A 24,190-nucleotide genomic window follows, 5' to 3' on the forward strand; every position below is an offset into this window, starting at 1 on the left:
GGCTAATTAATATGCCAATTATTTCCACGATTAATCGATTTATTGTTCAGGCTATAAAACGTCAGAAGAAAAAAGCCTCTCACAATATCCCAGAGCCCAAACTGACTTCTTCAAATTGCTTAATCTTTCCTACCAACAGTCCCAAAACCAAAAGACTATCGTACGTTTATTTATCATACTTCATTTACTATCAATGATGACAAAGAAAAGCAGCAATTTCTCACATTTAAGAAACTTGATCCAGCAAATACTGGACTTTTTTGCTTGAAAAATGACGATTAATTTAGTATCAAAATAGTTGGCAAATTAATTTTCTTTTAATCAACTGATTGATTAATCAACTAATCTTTGTAGCTCTACTAGCCTGTAGCAAATTCTACAGTGAAAACAGACCCATTCAAAACAAATAATATGAACAAGTTAAAACAAAAAAAACCCAAACTGCGTTCATGTGGAATCAAAACTGTGACACAGAATAAAGTCATGGCCACATCACATACCAGAGTATTAAGTACATAACTACACAACAGACTATTGTCAAACTAAAGCAACAGAAACGTCCAATCTTTTCATCTTTTACCTCTTTTCAAGCCACCCAGTGGATCCTCCGAGCGAGTCGGAGCCTTAGTCCGCATCGGTCACAGCTCAACCGGGTCCGACACACCAAGAGACAACCTGAACTACCTCATCCCATCGCTGGTCACAACCCACTGCCACACACCGACACACCAGAGAGGAAATATGAGCAAGAGGCAAAAGAGAAGTGAGATCAGAGAGTTCACAATGCTGCTGTTTGTTGCTGTGGCTTCCATACAGAGAGAAATCTGACTTCAGGAGCGAGTCAGTCCCACTCGCAGCATTCCCCTCCCAAACACAACAACACAACAACAAGCTCTATTCAACACATCACAGAGAGGGAGAGAGACGGGACAGAGGGGATCGCTGTTTCAGGCCGACTGATGATGAGTTTCAGGGGGGCTTTTTGAAATGTCAGAAATAAAATGTGACCGATCAGAAGTTTGCTGGTTTCAGTTTAATCCAAAGGCAAAAACAAACTTGTAAAAGTTTCTAAAAAGAGAAAGGACATGCAGTGAGCTGATCATGACACAGCTATTAAAGTGTTTCCCAACAACTGTCCATAAAAACTTCTCTGAAAACTTCTCTCAAGTAAACAAGTTGGGAAAGAGACAGAAACTGAAGGGGGCCGATGATGACAGTTTGGTGATGAACAGCTTCCATTAAAACTTCATTATGAAATGGACGTGATGTACCATGAAGGGTCTTGTGATGTGGCATATCAGACACAGGAGGGAGGGCAGGGTTGGGGAGCAACAGGCAAAGACGAAAAGAAGTTCTCTCTGTCAAGTGTTCTCTATCTGCGCGCTCCATCGGTACAGGAAATATCTGTGTTTGTGAGGGGAGAGTTGGCGGATGGGACTTAAGTGCTGTTATCACTTCTGAAGCTCCAGGGTCACAGAGAAGAGAGGCGGCGGGGGGACCGGGGGGGGCGTCTTTCAGACGTCATCTCCATTTTCTGGAAGTCTTAATAGCGTCTCTATTTGTGTTTCACTACCTTCAAAAGTGACCCTGATTCAAAACGTTCAGGGACTTTCATCTGGTGGATTCTTGAATCTCTTCTCGCACCAAACATCCCGCAGCAGACTTATTATTATCTTTTATATCATTTTTAGTACTGATTTTACAGGTGGAATAGAAAAGGTACCAGGAGTCAGACTCACGAGAGGCCCCATGATACGACATTATCATGATGCTAATATCACGGTACAATATTACGATTTTAAACATCTTGCCATATTCTGAATACTGAAATAACATTTCCATCCATCCATTCATTTTAAACCACTTATCCAAAGCCGAGTCACAGAGCTTGAGATGGATTGGCAGTTTGGTGTGGTGTCTACAGTGATGCAGGTGCTGTGCCGGACTGTCGTGGTGAAGAGGGAGCTGAGCCAGAGGGCAAAGCTTTTGATTTACTGGTCCATCTACGTCCCAACCCTCACCTATGGCCATGAGCTCTGGGTAGTGACGGAAAGAATGAGGTCATGGATACAAGCTGTCGAAATGAGTTTCCTCTGTGAGGTGGCTGGGCTCAGCCTTAGAGATAGGGTAAGGTGCTCGGACATTTGTGGAGAGCTCAGAGTAGAGCCACTGCTCCTTTGCATTGAAAGGGGTCAGTTGAGGTGGTTCGGGCATTTGATCAGGATCCTCCTGGGCGCCTCCCGTTAAGGTTGTTCAAGGCACATCCCACTGGTAGAAGGCCCCAGGGTAGATCCAGAACACACTGGAGAGATTATATATCTCGCTTACATATCATTATGTATAGGCACTTGCAGCCCATGGGTAAGGTTCATGAAACATCACAGCCTTGGTTTGATGCAGAAGTCCACCACAGTGGACAACATGAAAGCATGGATCCATCCTGCCTTGTATCAACGCTTCAGGCTGCTGCTGGTGGTGTAATGGTGTGGGGGAGATTTTCTTAGTACCATCTGAGCATGGTTTAAACACCACAGCCTACCTGAGTATTGTTGCTGAGCGTGTCCATCCCTTTATGACCACAGTGTACCCATCTTCTGATGGCTACTTCCAGCAGGATAACGCACCATGTCACAAAGCTCACATCATCTCAAACATGACAATGAGTTCACTGTACTCCAATGGCCTCCACAGTCACCAGATCTCAGTCCAATAGAGCACCTTTGGGATGTGCTGGAACGGGAGATTCTCATCATGGATCAACTGTGTGATGTCATCATGTCAATATGGACCAAAATCTCTGAGGAATGTTTCCAGCACCTTGTTGAATCTATGACACCAAGAATTAAGGCAGTTCTGAAGACAAAAGGGTCCAACCTGGTACTAGCAAGGTGTACCTAATAAAGTGGCCGATGTACAAATAAGAAAATTATCAGTTTAATACAATAAAATGTCACTTGTCTAATAAACCACTACATCCAAACATCAGGAGTAGACGACAATGGACCATCAGAACATTTTGTTACACAGCCTGGAAAAAAATCTGACAGCGATTTGTCAAAAATTAGTTTTGGCACTTATGTAACTTAACCCTCTCCTCTCTGTTTCCTGTTTCAGAGAAGAGAACAGGCAGTTGAGTGAGTGAGTGAGTGGGTGGGCGTCCTGGACAACCGCCAACAAACAACAAAAGAAAAAACAACAACTCTGACCTGAATGTTTCTGTGACTAAATTAACGCATACGAGAAAACACAGAGCATATGGTGAAATGCTCCGAACAGGCAACAGGTCGGTCGTGTAGCCTCGTAACAACCAGGCAAGTTTCCAAGACTTTTCACCATCACTGAATGCGAATATTCTTGTGACACAAGGAGGAAAATAAGTTTATGCACTGTGGGATGTTAGTAGCCTTCCTTCATGTCCCTCTACTGTATGTCAGCAGAAGGTATAAAATAAGGGCAAAATGTCTCTCAGTGTCTTGACTGCAGGAACAGTTCAGGGACAGAAGGATGTAATATCAGAGCAGAGGACTACGGCACCGACACACATCGTCACAAAGCAAATATTCCTCAGTATCAAAGTGTCTGTCAGTGAGCGACACAGTAGCCCAGAACATAATTAGACGCAGTCACATTGTTCAAAGAGGCTAAATGTGGGAACAGATCAGAGACAGAGGGAGCTAAATACAGGTACACCATCGTCCTGTCCTCTGTTTAACTACTGTTCAAATGATCTGCTCTTTATGGTAACTTAAGATGCATTTTTTGGTTGACAGGAGCAACATAAGCAGATAGTTGGAAGATGGACGAAACCTCAGACATTCACAGAAAGTGACAAAAGTCACTGTTCCTCAATGGTTACTAGTCCGACTTCCTCTTTGGTTAAGGCCAGAGGCTGAGGTCATTTCCTTGTTTCTCTGGTATGCTGTTAGTGACTGTTCGTTATGTTATGCATAACTCTCTCAGGTGGGTCCTCCAGCTCGGGTGTATTAATTTGACTGACTCACACACCATTCTTTTTGTTTTGCTAACCTCAACATTTGTTTATTGTGTCTCAAATCACAGGCCCACACATATTTATCCATATCTCATAATGATCAGACTTTGGTCATCTGCCTGACCCTCCCTCTGTCCGGGGGTCTTTGAGGCTGATCTAAAGGCTATACCAAACCTAGTCCACTTAATTAACGGTCTCACACTGAGCATGTGCAGATGACAAACGGTGGAAAACATGCCTCTGTGGTTTAACATATTCATACTGCTGTTAGTCCAGAGACTAACTGCTGCACACTGATGACAGTGAGTGTAAATGAATTACTGCATCCAGGAACAATGTGTAACATATTTCTGTTCTGAGTAACCAGACCTTTAAACCGGTGCAACACACACACAAACACACACACACACATGCACAGACAACACCACTGATGTGATGACGCTCCAGCAGTGAATTCAGTTTGGAGAACAAGTCTGATCAGCTTTTTGATAACAACCTGTGAGGCTGCACAGAAACCGGTGCCAACAGCATCATGACCGTCACTGCCATTAACAAGACCAGGCAAGCCGGGGCCGGTGGCACGTTAGCAGCTTTCACTGCGCAACCACAGATCAGACCTGATGAGAGAGTACAAGTAATTCAGTCTAACTAACAAATAATGATCCAGTCATTCAACTTTTGGTTTTAAAGGGGACCTATTATCCTTTCCTTATTTTCTCACATACAATGATAGACGCTCATATTAAGCTAAAATTTTAAATAATGTTGTAAATGTATAAGTCATATCTTTAAGCTAAAACCTCAGACTTCAAGGCCACAAGATGACGTCATTTCATTTCATGACGGATTTGCTCCAGGCGCACTACCACAAGTGCTGACATTACGTACTCTACACTGCTACATGTAGCTACATGCTAACACACATGATAATTTAAGTAAGTAAGTAAGTAAAAGCTTCGATTGTGACGTGTAGTTACATACAATTTGACGCAGAAGTACGAATACCACTTTAGAGTTAGAGTCTCATGATTGGCTTCAAAATTGCAGTTTTGGGCCAGTTTTGTTTTCAGGCCTTCACCTCAGTGCAGTGAGTACTAAACCATTCATCAGTGCTTTTCTTTGTCCGCTGAATATTTGAAGATATGTTATATAAAAAAGAGCTCACAGGCCTTGATGAAGGTCATGGTCTGACTTGACAAAATAAGCTGAGAGAAAAGTATGTCGGAGTTCACTGGATTTTTAAAATCGAAAAACTTTACTGCAGTCATTTGGAAGAAAAGCTTCAGTCTTCTGCCTAAATGAGAGCCAAGAAATGAAAGATTCATTTGTTCAAACAGAAGTTGGCTCATCTGCACTGTTACTAACATTATGTAGCCCCCGTTGACAAAGAACCTCCATCATTTCATCACACATTTAACAAACCAGCCTAAACTCAAAACTAATGGTGTTTGATGGACCACAGAGAGTCCTTTGATACATAATTTAATAAGACTGTGTGAAGCAGCGAGCAGGGATCAATACTTTCTACTTAAAAATATAAAACAGGCCCAGATGTTCAAATAAAGCCGAGGCCACTGGAGGGAAAAAAACTGTATTTTGAGATTAAACTCTGCTCTTTTCTGCCATGAAGGCCGACAGCAGCGGTATGAAGTGTACCGCAGTTTTGCCCTTTAGGGAGGACAGACAGGCAATTAGCCCGACTGCTACAGTGTGGATGTCAGCAGGCAGCTTCAGCCCCACGACACCCGCTGGGCCTGGACTGTCTGCAGCTCCCTCCTTAACTAACCAGCATGCGGTTTTCCCTTCACACACACATATAAACAGACAAATAATGCCCACAGATGGGTTCACGAGTTGGTATGCAAAACACAAAAAAAAGGGTCTTTGTTTGAAGCTTCTGGCACAGCAGGGTTTGTGAGTGAACCTTTTCTGCTTTCATAGAGTGTGAAGATGCTTCAGGAGAGACGGAGGGAGAAGTATCAGGGCTGCTGAATAATGCAGTGAGATTCTGAGCTGCCGACGGTGCTGACCAGGAGAAGCCTGCAGTTTGGCAGCAGCAGAGTCTCTTTAGACTTGTCATAAATCCAAACTGCTCTGCTTCCTCCCCTCACAGAACACACAACTCTTCTACATGCACGTGCTGGCTTGGCTTGACTCGTTTTGACTTAGTGCGTCCGCCCAGAGCAACAGGGAAGTGTTGTTTTCTGCTGTAGAGTGAGTGATTAATGGACAGCTACATGACAGAGACAGAAAACTAGCTCAACGACATGGGCAATCGTAAGTATGATGCTGAATGTATTGAACTGTGCGGACCTTGAACTAATGACAGAGGAGAAAACTGGACCCTGTGGCTGGACCAGTTGGGAACCACTGCTCTAGAGACTTCCCCAAGCCAAGCCGACTACTTACAGCTTGAACGGGGATAAAATGATTTAATCATGTGGCTTTTCTAGAGTTTCAAAATGGTGGCAAACCAACTGGATCAAATGTTGATACGGAAACGAGTCATTTCACAGGGAATGATGCTCAAAAAAAAAAAAAAGTATCCACTGATTTACAGATGTCTCTCTCACATGTAAATCTATGAGGTAAAGGGCCAGTCCCATTTCTACCCCTTAAATCTTCCACTTGGTATTGAGTGCCCTCGTTTGCGAGATAACCCTTGATGAGGGAAGTGAGAAATATTAGGGCTGAGATCTTTCCCTAAGAAATGGGACACCACTTAATGCAAATCGGTGTGGCCGCTGTGCCGGCATACCTCACGTGTAGTAGTGACGCGATTAAAATGCCGGCTCCAGCGCTTGTGTTGTGGCGTGTGCTATGTTTATTCTTTTCCGTCTGATGAATCAACGAAGGAGAAATGCTGAAAACAGGAGGCGCCTACGACGTCTTCTAGTTCGGATCAATTATGTTCAACCGAGTTGCTGATGAGTTTACGCTAGTCCAACCATCTGTTGTTTGTATAGCCTACATTCTGATCGTGCAGTAACAAATTGCCAAAAACTTGCCGAAGTTGCTGACGTCGCAAGGTGTTCTGGGAAATTTCATCTTCCACTTCGTTGAAAGTGTGGATCGGGGCTCCCTTGGAATCTAGCGCGGGTTTTAAGTGTTGGAAACCACTTCCACTGCCTCAATTCTGTTTGGGGACACCACTAGCCTAAACGTCAACGCGCACAACCAAGTGCAAGTGGGTATTTCTAGGGGAAGTGTGGGTATTGGGACAGGCCCAAAGATTTTCTGGGACCACTGGCACAAGATGGACCATGAAGATGTAATTTTATGGTTTGGTCACTACTATGTCAAATTGGTTTCAAAGCCTGGTGCTGTTTCTGGAGGCCTGATTTGCATTGCCATATTACAGGGCTACCCACTTGAAGGTGTGTCTTTAGATAGATAAACTTTATTATCTGAAATTCTCCTTTGACAAAGCACTCAGGCGCACTTTGACTCGACTCTGGAAATGGTCCATCTTGGGCCTGACCCGGCACAACTCCGCTCGTTTAAACTAGTGATAGAAACACAACTCGTCACACCATTGTTTGATTCGGTGGAGGAAAAATGTTAACAGAACACCCCTGTACGTATTGTGCCAATATTTAAAAAGACAGCAGACAGAGTGATGAGTGTATCCGTAGATAAATGATCTGACATCGAGGATCATTTTCCAGCTACATCTACGTCGGACGTTTCCTGAAGTTTACTTCAAAGTAAAATACAGATTAAATATTCGTCAGAACACCAACTGTTTCCTGTTATTTAGTGCACTTTCTTTTATCTATCGTCATTTTTATTCAAAATCTAATTAAAGGACTTATTTTTTATTTTCTATTTCCTTCTTCTTCAGGGTTGAGATTTTTCAGAGGCTGCAGCTGAAATTATTAATGACTGCTCTCAAAGTATTCAGGGTAAAAATTCAAGAGGCTCGCTGTTTTCAGTAGTGTCTGGATATAATCCTTAAAATTGGACTGCAGCACAGGTTTGTTTGTGTTCTATGAATGAATCACACCAAACACCAACACATGGGGTGAATTCCTAAATCATAACGAGGTCCCAGGGTGATTGTACCCCAGTGTGAACAGCAGCTTCAGCTTTAAATGAGGGTCGGGGGGGTGAGGCCGCGAGGCTCCTACAGGCGACGGCAGCTGAGCCACAAGTCAATATGCTGACAGATTTTTCTTTAATTAAACAGAAATATGTTCATTTTTTCCAACTTTTCCCTGCCTCACATTCACATGGTGACATTTTACCCCTCTCAGGTATTTCCCTGGTGGCCGCACCAGAGTCACGAGATGATTAATGGCATAAAAAAAAGTATGTTTTCAGAAATTTCTTATCATTCCCAATCTCTGCTATTTTAAGAGGTTCCTGGATAATTTTTACATCTATTTGTATATTATGTGGCTGTGCACTAAACTTCTATTGGAGTTTTGGTCAGATAAAAGATATGATCATTCTGTCTCCTCTCTGAATTTGGAGGTTTTGCAGGTCAGTGAACGCAGCACAGATGAACTCTTCATGACTTTCTTCTTTTCATCAGAAGCAGTTTATTGAGTTGCTGGGTGGAAAACTGATCAGTACATCAGTGGTTGGATCGATCAGACCTGATCAGACAAGATCAGATAGATGGATGTGACCAGAGGACCAGGTCCTGGAGAGGCAAATGAAAGCAAACTTTTAGACCTAGCACTGGATGGTGGGGTGCAGGGTTGGTCTAAAGTAGGTTAAAAAAAAATTTGAGAACACTAAAATGATAGTAGTCGTTCTAAAAAGTAGAGTGTTATATTTCTACATAAATGGATAAATGGTCACTGTGCCCAGAGAACGCTCCGTGCCCTGAGAGTATGGTGCTCTGAATAACCAAACGGTATATATTTACTCCAACAGAGCTGCTAATGAACGCTCTATGGTTGGTCTAAAGCAGTGGTTCCCAACTGGTGGGTCCACCAGTTGGGAACCACTGCCTCCCAACTGAATGGACCACAAGTGACTCACGAGTGTGTCTAGTTTGTAATTAAGAAGTACAGTGAATTTCCAGCATAGAGCTTTTACTTTGAAGTGCCGTTACACGATAGCCTGGAAATCCAGACCCAAATCTAGAAAGATTTAGGGTCTGGCTATGAGTAATGAAAATGGCATTAATGGCAAATGAAAATATCACTGCACGCAATTGGATAACACTACGACCAATCAGAACAATACACGGGGTGACGTATACACTTAGCTACCAGCGGAGCTAACTGGTAGATTAGACTCTTGCCGTATCCGGTCAGCAAAACAGCAAAAACGTCCTTCTCGCAAAGGAAAGACTCGAGCGCTGTCTTCTGTTCCTCTTTTAGAGAAAACTAACTCGTTCATTGTAGCAGCCAAAGCCGTTTCAAACAACTGGTGTTCATCCGTAGCCATCTTGCAATGTTTACTGACTGATTCCGGACTTTGTCGTCGCAGCGCTGTCGTCATCTGTTCAGCTCGCCTCTGGCCCGCCTATATCAGGTACACCGATGTGACTGGTGCAGCTCGGTTTCATGGGCATAGGTAATGAGCATCATTACTGATTGCCAGAGTGACTTGCTGAGCAAATTCAAATTGTGTTCTCGCGAGAACTCTGGATTTCCAGGGTAGTTACACGATGGACAGCTACCTGATAGAGACAGCAAACTAGCTCAACGACATGGCCAAATGCCATGTATGATGTTGATTACGTCAAACTGTGTGGACCTTGAACAAATGGCTAGAGAGAAATCTGGACCCTGTGGCTAAACCAGCCAGGAATCACTGGTCCAAAGTAGGTTGGAAAAACAATGGATAACACTAAAATAAGAGCACTGTTGTTCTAACAAATACAGTGTCATATTTGTATATGAATTCATGAGTGGTTAATGTGCCCAGAGTACACTCTGTGCCCTGAGAGTCTGGTGCTCTGAATAACCGAACGATATGTATATAATCCAAAAGCGCTCCTAGTGAACGGTCCAGCTCCAAAAATAAAATATAAATTTGTGGCAGCAAATGCTGATAACATGGCGAGCTGCCACAAATAAATTAAAGTGTGGGGAACCCGAAAGTGTCTGTGGTTAGTTCACATGTCTGTAATGACAGCAGGACAGTTGAGTGTTGAAGTGATGAGTGATGGAGTTTGCTGTGATGTAACGTAGCCTCGATGTGTTTTATCCAGAGTGAGCACTGCGCCAGACTCCGTTTAAAAACTAGCCTTTAAAATGCTACAGGTCATATGGCCCTGTGTGCTCTCATTAATTTGGCATGTCGTTAAGTCACACCATTCATAATTTTGTTTATGAAAACTAAACTCGTGGCATTTGCTTCTGGTGTTCTTCACTACTGTTTTGGAAGAGGGAAGTAACGGCAGCAGCATGCAGTATTTCTTTATTAAATAAGTGCTGTGCGGTGGATTTGATTCATGCCGAAGTAAAGAGTGGGTCATATGGATTTTGAAAAGTAGCCTAACTGATAAATATTTGGAAAAGTAAAGTGCTATATTTGACAATGGAATTTGGTGTGGTGGCTCCAGCCAAACCGCCAGGCCAAAGCAGTCGACCTAAGAAAAACACTGAACTGTATTTTGTTTCTAGACATGGCAGACATCACTGAGCATGCTCAGGAAAGAGGTTTCATATCTAAACTGCTTCATTCTGCTGATACCTCACTGGTTTATGGTTTCCATACTGCAGAGCTGAGAGTAAACTGCCTGAATGTCAGCGTTTTCCTCCTTCCATCCTCATCATGGGACTCCCACCAACAACATCTGCTGGCCTCCTGCACCTCACACCCACTCGTCACACCTCAGCACAGCACCTTCGAGCCTGCACAGCCCTGCAGTGAAAGTGTGAATCTGTTCATGTGTGTGTGTGTGTGTGTGCTGTATGTGATGGAGGCCATCTCTAAATCTGCCTGCATTGATCTGAGCCGAGCGAGGAGCCAAGGTGAATTCCTGTGCAGGGCTGATGGACGGAGATAAAGACGACAGCCAAATGGAAAGTGCGAATCGTTGCTGGGCAGTCGATAAAGCAGCCGAAATCTCTAAAACACACTCTGTTAAAGTGTCTGTGCCTTTAGAGCTGATTACACACACTTACCTGCCTCACAATGACTTTCACACACTTGTCATCAAGTCTAATACACACTCAGGACGACAGCGTGAGTGGCTGCAGTTTGGGGGCTGGAGGCAGAGTGCATTTTGGTTCATGTGAAATGCAGTTGTAGAAATTTAAGAATAAATAAATTGCTGACATGAATTTAGTGGCGTTACAGTCACAAACAAGACAGGCAGCCTCTACACTGTACTTTATACCGGTCAGTCTGTTTCTTACATGATCTGTCCCTCGCTTAAAATAAGTGAACAACATTGTTCAAGCATGCTCAATACATTATGCAGGGCAGAAACCAGTGGAGCAAAAAGTAACCTGGAGGAAACCTGCATGGGAGGCAGGACATGAACTCGCTATCACATTCATGTTGAAGGGAAAAAGCCTCACGCCATTTTTTCCCTTCAACATGAATCCTGTGATGTGTCACCTAAACAGGACTCACTCTTTGGCTGCAGAGCTCCTTAAAAATGGCCTTGTCCATGCTTCTAAAAGTCTCCAGGGTGATTTCAAAATCGACTCCCTCGACTACGGCCCATATCCTCTCAAACAGCCCGTTGATGATGGCATATGGTTCGCCAAAATTCCTGTCCACCTTTGCCTCCTTATAGATTCTCATGACCACTCTCTCTTTGAGTGTTAGAGTTTGTTTGTGTCTCTCTTGTTTCTTCTGCTCTGGTGTTTAACACGCCACAGGTTCAGGACCTGTCTTGGTTACTGCAGGTGTTGGTGAGGTCCTCTGGTCCTCTGATCGCCCTGAGAAGTTCTCAGGGCTTCCCATGTTTGCAGTCGCTGAGAGGTCTCTTTCACCATCAGTGGGCGTGCATCTCGTTTTATTAACCCGAGTCAGTCATTCCACCCTGAGATATCCCAAAAGAGTGAACTGTTAGACTTGCTTCTTTTGGTCTGTAACAATTTGGGGACTTCGCTGTCCCCCTTATGCTCATAAAAAAGTCAGTGAAACCTGTTGGCCATCCTCCAGGCCAGGGAAACAAAACACACACACACACACGGGACAAACAGAAAAATCCTCATGTCAAACTCACAACACCCAGAGCCTCTGAGGTCAGGCCATTTTTCAAATGTCCCACAGTAACATTTTGCCACATAGATCTCAGAGAGCACCACAAGATCCCATCCTTCACATTCAAAGATAATTGCAAAGTGAATTTTGCCTCTTGCAAACACTAACAAAATGCTCAAGTGACACATCTGACACGGCACAAAGCCTCATGTTCACAGGCAGGGCTTCAGTCGTAGTCTCTGAGCAAATAAAGAAAGGGAACTGTGATGTTATTCAAATGGCTCAGAAACAGCATGACAGAGTGACATGTTTGTCACTGCTGCTGGAAAAATACCCAATTCATGCCAACTTTGTCACAGCGCCAATTCAATTTTCACAATTCCTATTAAAAACAGCGTCTCAGACTCAGTGTCGGCGACTCCTCTGGGCTGAATCCATTAAAATGATCACTGAGCAGCTCCTCAGTTCAGAGGTTAACATGTACTTCAGCTGAAACATTAAGCTGCTGTGATCACCGGCCCCTAGTGTGAGATTAAGGCGATCACATCACTGTCCACAAAATAAAACACCTTCCTCCCTCCATCATTAACCAAAAATGATTCAGGACACAAACGACTTTTCCCAAAAATACTGACTTCCCAAAGGAATGCAGGCTTGTGGGGCTTAATAGGTCATCAGTGAGAGAACTGGTGAGGTTAGCTGATGAATTAAAGCTGTTATCAGAGCCAGCTGGCAGGAGACGAGCATTTTGTACCCGAATAAACACCTTCCTGGCTTCTAGAGCAGGTATACTGAGCTTCTCACACACTGGCTTCTTTTACATAAATGCTTCACATAAAGGGCTGGGAGCCAGCAGCAGATTTAATGTATTGCTCTATTACACTAAAATAATTACTTTATGGCACATTTCAGGAAGAGGCCACTGTTTTCCAGCACAAACAAAGCTAAAGCTGGCATTTTTTGCATAAAGAATGATGCAAAATGTCCCTGAGAGCTGGCAGCAGATGTAATAGATTGTTTTATTACACTAAGAGAATTGCTTTATGGCACAAATCAGGAAGAGGCCATTGTTTTCTGGCACAAACAGAGGTAAAGCTAGCATTTATTATTAAGAGTGATGGAAAATACCCCTGGGAGCTGACAGCAGATGTAATGGAATCGCTTTGTTACACTAACAGTAGGGCTTGGTGATATGGCTTTAAAATAACATTGCGATATTTAGGCTATATTGCGCTGCACAATATATATATATATATATATATATATATATATATATATATACACATATCACGATATTTTGAAATCTCCTCTAAAGTTCTGTAGACTACTAAAATACAAAATTACTACGGTTGCACCAAATCTAAGTAGCAACTGTTGAAATTAAGATGAATAAAGTAGTTAAAATAAAAAATAAAGCACTGTTACAATAAGGTTAAATAAAATACATAATAAAAAAGCCTCAAGCCTCCAATCAACAGTCAAATGTCAGCAGATGACACAAAGTTAGTGTTGCTGCTGCACCTTTAAATGTGAGGATGTACTCACTGGCTATGGTTACATGATGGCTTCTCATTCAGAATGAAATAAATCTGAATGAAATCATTCGGAATTAAAGTTTTTCCAGGTAGTTTACATGAGAAATATTCATTCCGAATGAGGGTTTACACGGGAGATCAGTTTAATTGCCTTTATTCAGGTCTGCGCAAGGTTTGGGGCAGGGACGGTTTCTGATTGGATAGGGGGCGGGGCGGATGTTAGGTGTTTACGTTTACCAGAAGAAAACACTGTAGTCCTCGCTCCGGATAACAAGATGCTTGACGACGCTGTTCTTAGTGCCGTTTTCGGGCGTGTTTTGCTGATATTCTTGAAGCAGCAGTACGACAACAACCTTGTTCTACTAATGCTTCGTCTGTTGAGGAGGAAACGAATGGAAACCGGTGAGTGCAACGAGTCCAACTACTCTATCTCAGGCCGTTGCTATGCGCGCTATATACGTCATCGCGCCAAAAGGGCAAGGAAACAAGCATGCGCAGAAAGACCGGAATGAACTTAAAGAGGAATGAGTGTATACATGCACACAAAATTCTTTCATTCGGAATGACAAACGGAATAAACCACCCCCTTTAATCGGATTTAATTTTCAATTGGAATGACCATTTTTAATCGGAATGGCCTTTCATTCTGATTAAAAGTGGAATTAAACTGTCCATGTAAACATACTTACTGTGAGCTGAAAACACACCAACAGCTCTCCAGTTCATATATTAATAGCATTTGCAAGTTGCACTGGTGCTCCATGGTTGCAAAAGTCTTGATCTCTTGCCCTACTGGCACAAAGACACGCTTTGTCTGCTCATGGTATAGGGAATATCACTGAGAGAAACTGCTACAGTGGCACTATTAAATGTGAGCTGGAAACACACTGACAGCTCTCCGGTTCATATATTAATAGCAGTTGCGAATCACAGTGGTGCTCCATGGTCGCAAAATGTGACTAGACACTAGACAGTGGTCTGGAGCCCTGCAGATGGCAAACACACCTCGCCTGCTCACACACCGTCATTCGGGAGAAAGGGATCTGGATGGGCGGAGGAGCGTCTGTGACTTATCATGTTTGTGAGTCTTTCTGGCGGTCATCATTTATACTTGTTGTTTGCGATACAGTCATTTTATACATCCCACCTGGAACAAGCTGAGATACATCGGAGTATATTGGATATATCGCCAACGTCTAACCAAAAGAACCGCTTTACGGCAAAAGGAGGATAGAGCCAAAGTTTTCCAGCACATACAGATCTAAAGGTAATGGTTTTTGGTCTAAAGACTGATGGAAAATATCACTTTAAACTTTTTTTTCCATGCTCAGAAAATCCAGGTGCAAAAGAGAAAATTAAAAAGTAACTGAATCCAAAACACACAGCCAAACACATCCTCCGCATCTTCAGGTACACACAGACCCGCCAATACGACTTGAGAAGGAAAGAGCTTGGGAAATATTATCATAAATTATCATCCATGTCCTAATTACAAGACATTTTAGGAGAAATCTGCAATAAGTACCAATTTACCTGCCCATCAACCCCCTCGTTAAATTCATGCAAATGGCTCCGTCTGGAAATACAGAGGCTCCTTTTTTTTAATTTGAGGAGCACTGAAGCGAGAAGTCAACAAGCTGTGGCATTCTTCCTCCTGCAGGGGCCACAAAGCTCGCATAAACCACCACAATAAAAACAGCGCTTGTGTGTTGCAACAGTTGACACAGATCGAGGCTATCGCGCACAAGCTGATCCAATCAGGAGACAGGACAAAGGGGTCAGAGGTCACGGAGTGTTCCATTACCCCGGGCACCGTGCTTCATTATTCATCGCACACCAGAGAAATGCAGCTGCAGGACACACACACACACACACGTAGTACACTGGTGTCCCACAGTAACAGAGCTATTACAGTGGTGGCTCCGGGGGAATGTCCCTCCCATTCAGTCAAACGCCACAGAGGCACAGAGAGAAGTTTAACCTCATCCACAATGACACTGAGTACAACTTCATTATTAAATCGGACCAGGATGAGACAGAGAAAATACTCTTTTCACTGCTTCGTCCACAACATCGTGAGAGAACGACAAAATGAGATTACAAACAGATGACATTTAGTCATCAGCAGATGTGATGATTACAACAGAAACAGAGATCCTCATTTGTAAAGAGATAGACAGGAATCAGGGTGACTTTTTAGGGTGATCAGTAGGGGTGCCACAGTGAGGAAAATTTGCCGCAGGCTCATAACACAACGGATTACTCTAGACATTTTACAAGAAAAGATATTCATTGATGCTGCTTAGTTACTGCTAATGAAAACATTTCCTTCTGCAGAAGCTTTACGAGTAGACTTTTATCAGGGCTGCCCCCGACTAAGAATTTTTCTAATCGACCAATAGTCTTCATTTAGGGCCATTAGTCGACTAGTCACCCACATATTTACGATATGAATGTAATGATGAAATGATATACTTTGGTGGTTTGAGTTGAAGGTGTGAGAAAGAATATTATCAGTAACATTGTTAACACTGTGCTACATTACAGAGAAATACAAAACCGCACTAATGAACCTTCATTAATATAGGCCTATATTTTATCTCCAAGTGCACGTCACACACTGAGCGAGCCACCTGTTAATGACGCTGTGGGCTAATGGGCATGTAGCTACTTCCATGTTTCAGATGATACGTCATGTTTGTAGTCGACCAATGAAGATGAGTTTACATATCACCTTGGGTTCGTCCTTCACCTTCTCAAAATGATCCCACACTTTGGATTTCCTGCCCGACATGTTATTAACTAGCCTGTGGAATAACCGCAGGTACCAGCCCTGGAAATTAGGGGCCGCACACATGCTGCGTCTTTAACCGCCTGGAAAATGTGAGGTTGGGCGTCATTGATGCTGCTCTGTTCTGTTCCCGGGGGTCTTTGCTGCTGCTCTCCCTGCCTTAGGCTTTCTGCGTATGTGCATGGAAGGGCAGTGAGGTGTGCTCTCTTCACCTTAGGCTTTCTGCGTATGTGCATGGAAGGGCAGTGAGGTGTGCTCTCTTCACCTTAGGCTTTCTGTGTATGCACATGGAAGGGCAGTGAGGTGTGCTCTCTTCACCTTAGGCTTTCTGTGTAGGCCAAGGAAAGGCAGAGAGGCTCCAGAGCCATACCACAAATATAATACTGCAAATGGAGATAAAGTTTTCTTTGACTGAAATGTATTTAATGCTAAGTTACATAGTCAAGGTTTAGGGAAAGTAGATTTATGTATGTTAGGTTCAGGAAGGCATCATCACGGTATGCACTTGACATAAGTCTTGTGCTTAACGTACCCACAGAAAACCTTAAAGTTCACTTGGTTTCTCACAAGACATAAACATCAGTATCCTAGGGGAGTTTGTTTGACCCATCCACCATCCTCACCTGCCTCCTTATGCAGACTTATGCTCTTTCTACTACTTGGTGCCTCCTGTCAGCGCATTGGCCACTTGATCACAGCCTTCACAAACACGTGGGTTATAAACGAATTTTGGTGTATTACTTTTTGTAGGTACACATCCAAAAAACAGTGCATGAGAACACCCTATAGTGGATGTCCCTGTGTATCTGTGAAAGTTCAGAATCTGGTGGGAGCTGCATCCATCAGTGTCTGGAACCAGTACAAAACTGCCAATCTGACAAGCAAACCAACTTCCTGCAGTGATTGTCTGGTCGTCTGTGTGGAAGTGATAAAGTCTGTGAGGCTTTAACTTCTCTCTCAGGCTCTCTTTTTCATTCCTCGCACTTCTGTCACAGACTGCAACACTATCAATGCTTCTGAGAAGAGACTGCCTGTAAGTATGCGCTGTGATGCCATCTGTACAATCCACTGCACCTTGTCCCTCTCTATGGCTGCAGGTTTTTCCTTCGAGTATAGCCATTTGCCTTCAGACGTGGTTATGCACTAGTTTGTTTCAAGCATTGTGAGACCATTAAGAGCAAAACTTGCCATGCGTCACGCTACAGATCAGCCTAATAAATCTTTGAGAAACTGACCCCAGAGTGGAAAAGCCTCGTTGGCAGAATGCTGCCCACTAACCCTCTCCACTGAAACCAACATTAAACTAATGAAGACGTTACAGGACGATTAACGGCTCCTGACAGCCAGACAAGGCAGCTTTCATTCTCAGTTTATCAGTCTGACACTCATGAGCAGTATCAGGGGAGGACTACATAACCGGCCAATAACCAGTTTTAATAAAAGGCTGGACATTGGTGTGACCCTTCTGCAAACATCACAAGGCTCATGAGTCCTTGGGACTGCTGCTCTTCACTCACACTCAGCTTTTCTCCCAAAAAAATGATGTCTGATTCTTTAGATAGGTCTTATCCATGATGTAGCAGGTGGACACTGACCGTCTGACGTCGAGTTGAGACATACAATCAGTGGCTATGATGGCGGATTAATGTGTCACTAGTACATGGACAAATGTGATACACACACACACCTCCAAACCTGGCCGCTGCCCTGCGTCTGGAGGGCGACACCAGCTCCTTGACGATCTGTAGGACCTGCATGCTCACGGGGAGGCAGCCGGACGTGCCACAGGGCAGGGGCAGCCCATCCTCGCCCTCTCACCCCCAGCAACCTCATCCCTCCCTGGCTCCTCCTCGGCAGGACTCATCCCCTAATCCACATCGTGTCTCCTGGGCTCCTCAGTATCTGGACTTCCCCGGGACCTGACGCTCGCCTCTGGGTGGTGGCTGAGTTGAAAAAAAAAACAGCCTGTTTCTTTTAAATCCTCTCCTCCTTTATCTTTATGATGTTCTTTTTCCCCGATTTCAAAACATGCTTGCAAACTCTCCGGCACTCCAATATCCTCAGATACTCTGCTGGCGTTTCTCTTCACTGTAAACAGCCGGTCTGAGCACAGATGTACAGGAGCAGCAGCGGCAGCAAACACACACACACACACTACCAGATAAGTGCTTCACCTGCTTTGAATGCTGCCTCTGGTCCACATGAAACAGCCCGTAAATCTCAACTCAACAGCTGGCAGCTGCTGAAAGTAGCGGAGGATGTTCGCTGGCAGCGCCGACTCTCCTGCAAACTGAATGTGCTCGTATCGCGTGTGATGTGTGTGTGTCGCTCAGCTGGAGTGCTCTCACACACTCTTCATTTGGCAGTCGGCAGCAGAGAAGCAGAACACAGCGCTCCTCTTCTTCTTCTTCTGTGGCTCCGGTAGACGAACCACCTGGTTGTCGCGGATCAATACGTGTGCCGGTGATGATGCTTCTCAACTGTCCAACTCTGTCACCTCCTCCTCTGACTCCCGTGTCCTCTCCCATCCATCTCCATCGGCAGCCTCTCCCTCCCTCGGTCCTGCAAATGCTGGCTGCTGCGCTCGCTGTCCTCTCCTCACATCCTTTAAATTCTTATTAATGAGCGCCTCCACTCAGACCCAGCATCTCTTTCTCTCCCTTTCTCTCTGGTGTTTTCCTGCACCCCTCCCTCCTCCTCCTCATTGTGTCGCTTTCTGTCTCACTCACCCAGCCCCTTTTTTATTCTCCTGTACGTTTACTGTGAAGCTGAGAACATGAGTAGAATGTAAAAGGAGGTGAATGTGATGATTTGTACCCAGCAGCATCAGTAACGCTGTCGCCCTCAGGTTACGCCCTCTCACATTTTCAAACTGTCTTTGTCACAACCTTCACTCCCTCAGAGTGTCTGTCACTGTGATGAAGATGTTTTTAGGTGCTTTTTTTAAGACAGAAAAAAGATAAACTCAGGTTATAAACTGCCAAAAAAAGAAGAAACACTCATAGACCCGCTGAGAGTGTCAGATGATTTATTCTTGACACTGGAGGCAGGCACTGGCTTACTTCATCTGGACCTTGTGGCCTTTAATACTGTAAATCACACTGTCTGAATAAATTGCCTTCACGACGTGGTTGGCATTAATGGTACAGCTTCACGTGGGTTTAACTTTTACAGGTCTTTACCAGGCAATTTGGGTCATTTTTTCCAGCTATATTTTAAGGGTAGGAAAAAAAAAACGATACAGCATAGTATCGCGATATTTTGCGTGCCGATATTGTATCGATCTTTTATTATATACATCATTAATTTTTGCAAATACACATTTTAACACAACTTTTGGTACTAGATGGTGATGAGTTTTTTTCCTGGGGAGGTCAGCAGAGGTGTCAGTCAGCAGCATTCGGCAGGAAGATCATTAAAACAAAGATGGAGGCACCGGATAAAGAAATCAGAATCAAACGTCTGGACTTATTTTGGATTTTTTTAACAGAAGGAAAGGAGGACTTTGAAATGACGCACGTGATTTGAAAGCAACGTTATATGAGACTTAAACACTCTGGGACTACTACAAACATGACGGCTCACCTCACACACACTTGGCTGATGGCCAAGCTAATGCAGTATTGGAAATACCTCTGATACTGCCTAAAATGCGGTATCGGGTATCGGCGAGTACAGCCTATGACCAATCAGATAACCACGTAAAGCCTCACGTCTTTACGCATACTGTACGCACGCTACAGGCAAACGAAACGGAAACAGAGTGGAGATTAAAAAGCATTCTACTGTAGCCTTTAAAATGTCTTTTTTACCAAATCGTGTGTCTGCACCTGTGTCAAAATTTTTTATGGCATTCATTCTACTATTATGTATTAATTTCTTAATATTTTACGTAGAGTTTTAGGAGTTGAGACATACAACAATTCATATCCCGGAAGGGTGGCATTAACTTGTGACGCCTGGACTTCAAGGTCAGTGGATTCATATGTGACTATAACGACACACTATCTGACAGCATATCGCAATATCACAATAATATCGTATCGTGAAGTATCGTGATAATATCGTGAGTCCTCTGGCGATTCCCACCTCTTGAGGAGTCAGCTGTCAGCGACGACATGAAACAGGTTTTCCAACAATTATGAATCCCCACAACCACAAGACGTCTTTGAGCGTACAGTCATAAATGTACACACAAACTATTAGGCTGATTGATCCAGTAGTTTGCCAGATTAGCTGCAAACAGAGAGATACACAAAGATTTCTTTGCAGTGCACTTGAGACTCCCATTCTTTTATTGGATTAGATTTCATCCAGTGTCTTTGTACAGTACACATATCATTATAATATTTAAACTCTCCACCTCTCTCGTGAGCTGTAAATTAATTTCTCTATCTCTAGTCTTGTGTCCTCTCCGCCCTCGTCCATTATGCCATCTCTAATCAGTCCACATACAGTCCTCCTCCCTGTTCTCCTCTCTAACTGCATCAACTCGCTATAATCAGTCCATTTATGCTTCTAATTGATGATGTATCCCCCATTATGTAATTTCTTTATCTCCACCAGAGTTGGGCCGACGTCAGTTTTCCAAATTCATCACCCCGATGTTGTCCTTTCGCTTAAAACGTCCTCCAGCGGGTTGTCAATGGATCCTGACATGATGGTGCTTAACGGTTAATGTTCTCTGTGTCAGTGTTCAAGACGGTCAGAAGACGGACTACAGATGTAGTGACCTTGAGCAGCGACACTTCACACACCTTCAGGGCACGTGAACACACCATGACAAGCACACACACAATGAGATCATACATACATGCATGTAAACACACTGCAGCTGTCCAAGGACAGAGCAGCGTGCAGAGAGGAGCAGCGGCGGTGCAGCCATACCAGCAGCCAGGGTCATTTTTTATACTAATGGAGTCACTATAAAAACACTCTGTTCAAATACATCGCACGCTTTGTCTCTCTCACAAACACAAACATTTTTAATCTTTCTTCCAACGACTCGCACACACTCCGTCACACACCCGTTTTCCAAACACACGCAGGGCTGTGCGCCACATGAACAAGTGTCCTTCTGATGAAGTGTGTCTGTATTTGTTAGCGAGTCGATCTGCCCGCGCTGAGTTAAAAGGTCCAATTATTGCATTGCTGGACCGACTCTGCAGGTGCTGTTGCTATGCCTCAGACCCACTGTTGCTAGGCTGTGACCCCACTGCACGGAGGTGAAAGTGTGGCCCAAACATAATGATGTCCACCTTTCAGTGACCACAGCCACTCTGAGCCTCAAAATTACAGGAGCAACACTACAAAACAGACCAGTGGCACTTTACATCCATCAGAACAACCACGCTTATTGCTTTCTGTGTAAAGTCTCTCACAGGCTGCAGCTACGTCCACATCTCTGCAGGTAAATGTACCTGTCAAACTTCCACTGTTGTCGCTGGTTGACGATGACGGTAGGAAAGCCCAATCAGTCTTTTTTTCAGCATTGGCAGTATAAAAACAAAATCGGGGAGTGCAGCAAAATGCCGCCTACCTACTTTTGTTTATACAGAATGTGCCTTTTTCGGGGCAATGGGGGGCGTGAGCAAGTAACAAAACGTGTAGCTCAGCGTGTGACGTAAACAGTGATGTGGGAGGGAAGCCGTGGCTGGGCAGTCCTTCGGCGATTCTCTCGTAAGTCGGCCCGTCCTTCACCGTCCCCGTCATCTGACAGTTAATGGCCTCTTCGTTTGCGAGGACAAGGAGGGCGCGCAATTCCTTGTCTCCCCAGTTGCTCATCTTTACAGTGTCTGTCAGGTTTGTGTTTCCCTCTTGCTACTAGCTGCTCGCTAATTCCTGCTATCAGCTGTTTCCTGTTTATCCACCGCCAGTGGCTCGCACGTGCAGCGTCATCAACAGCTCCTCCCGTTGTGGAAGGCTGCCTCGGTCTGTTTAAACTAAAAAGGTTCCGCCAATATGTCTACCCTACAAGGCGGAACATTGGGCACCTTGGATCAACTCGCCAATCCGGCTCTGTGTGTCTAAACGCTCGCAGCTTGCCGGCAAAACGGCCCAACATTCGCCGAAAATCTGGCAGTGTAAAAGGGGCTGATGATTGTTTTGACTTTTATAGGCCGAAAGCGACTAAAGGGGATCTATTGTGCTTTTTTAAAGTTCATACTTGTATTCAAGGTTTCTACTTTCATGTTCAAAAACCATCAAAGACTTATGACTTTGCTGGGGTAACTGGTATTTATCTGCTCTAGCTGTGATCGGCAGTAATGGAAATACAACACTCGATGGATGTGCTAACTTTAGCCCCTGTGATGTCGCGACCCAATGACAGGCCGCCACAAAATACCCCCCCGTCTCCATCCAGGTGGCATTGTTCAGAATTTAGTCAGCAACGAGTTTGAGAGAGACTCAATAAGTAGTAATATAAAAAAGAAGTAAACACTGTGACACTGGCCTCCGTGCTGCTTTCTACTGTTTACTAACCTGTTATGCAGCGCGTTTATTACATAGAACATGAAACACCTGCAAAAAACAAACAAACAAACAAAAGAAAAAGCCATGTACACCAGCAGCAGTGTATCTCCTATTCTTAACGGGATTTCCCTCATTTAAAAAAGAGCATACACGCTTATTTTGGTGGAAAAAGGGTCTGAAATGCTCAGTTTTACCGACTGTCCCTTTAAGAACCCCACCAAAAAAGCAAAGTCTGCTCTGACTGGTCTGCATTTGCGGGTCTTCTGCATCTCAGCATTATTGCAGCCGAAGAATGACAAAGAATAGCAACCTTTTCTACCACCAAAGTCACCGATAAAAGCCCTCAAGGGTCCCGACACAAGTAGTAAATCAGTAAATCTGAATGCATTGCGATCTTCTGTGGTGCTCATGGTTTCAGTAAAATGAACTGAATCAAGCTAACTATGTGCAGGAATTCCATATTGACAAAACATTTATGTACAGTCCAGTTTTATACATCCAAAGAACTTCTATAAAAACGTACTGCTTGGCAACCAGAACAGGCTTCTAATTGAGACAGGCCTTTACTTTAAAGGCCTCGGGCTAGTAAAAGGGACTGGGCGTTTAATTGAGGCTAGGCTTTAAATTGAAGTTTTAAGGCATCTTAAATTTGATGCCCACATCTCCCAATTGTGCTCCAGTTCTCATTTTGTTACCATTTAGAGGCCACTCTCTTTAGGGACAGCAGAGTACCACCAATAATATGTAATAAGGCCACCTCACAGCTCTGATAATACTGCAGCCATTCTATATTTATATTGGCACCTTCCTGCCACTGTAGCACACACTCCTTAGACCTCTCTCTGATGTGTCCGTCACAGTGGACAAAGAAGAACTTATCTTTTAGGAAAAACCGTGACACATTCACTTAAATAGTGAACTCTTAAATCCAGTGCTGCCCTGCACATTCACTTTATGTGCTATATTACGCGTCATTCTGTGCTGTGTGGTCATGTTCAGGCGCTGCAGCGTGTCTGATGTGCACTATAGGCATCACCTGACACGCTCCATACGACACGCTGCTGCACTGTGTGGCCAGTTTTCAAAATTAATCTTACCTCTTCCTCACCTTACAAGCACTCACAAGAAAGAGCCCTCCACAGGATCAATATGTAACCTTTGATTTTTTTTGGTCTGGTTTTATACTCTGCATTTCAAGGAGGATCATCAAAGGAGTGAAACATGTGAGGGAAAGAGTGAGTGAGGTGGGAGACAGAATAGGAGAGAGTTGGGGGT

The 24,190-nt window shown here is 43.9% G+C and overlaps 1 protein-coding gene across 3 annotated transcripts in view; it reads right to left on the reverse strand.

Moving 5' to 3' along the window:
- Positions 1-24,190, reverse strand: part of usp6nl (USP6 N-terminal like) — a 119,654-nt gene that overhangs the window by 52,407 nt on the left and 43,057 nt on the right. Inside the window, exons 1-2 of one of the 3 annotated variants that reach the window (XM_078164946.1) lie at positions 18,616-19,077; positions 18,129-18,384 (exon numbers count right to left, since the gene is read on the reverse strand). The exons of 1 other annotated variant lie outside the window; for it this stretch is intronic. In XM_078164946.1, the coding sequence (XP_078021072.1) occupies positions 18,129-18,198 (70 nt within the window). In that variant the 5' untranslated portion in view covers positions 18,199-18,384; positions 18,616-19,077. Of the gene's footprint in view, positions 1-580; positions 851-18,128; positions 18,385-18,615; positions 19,078-24,190 lie in introns of those variants that run through there. One more of the 3 variants, XM_078164947.1, reaches the window with a different exon arrangement.

Source organism: Epinephelus lanceolatus, chromosome 23 (assembly GCF_041903045.1).
Source record: "Epinephelus lanceolatus isolate andai-2023 chromosome 23, ASM4190304v1, whole genome shotgun sequence".
NCBI classification, from domain to species: domain Eukaryota; kingdom Metazoa; phylum Chordata; class Actinopteri; order Perciformes; family Serranidae; genus Epinephelus; species Epinephelus lanceolatus.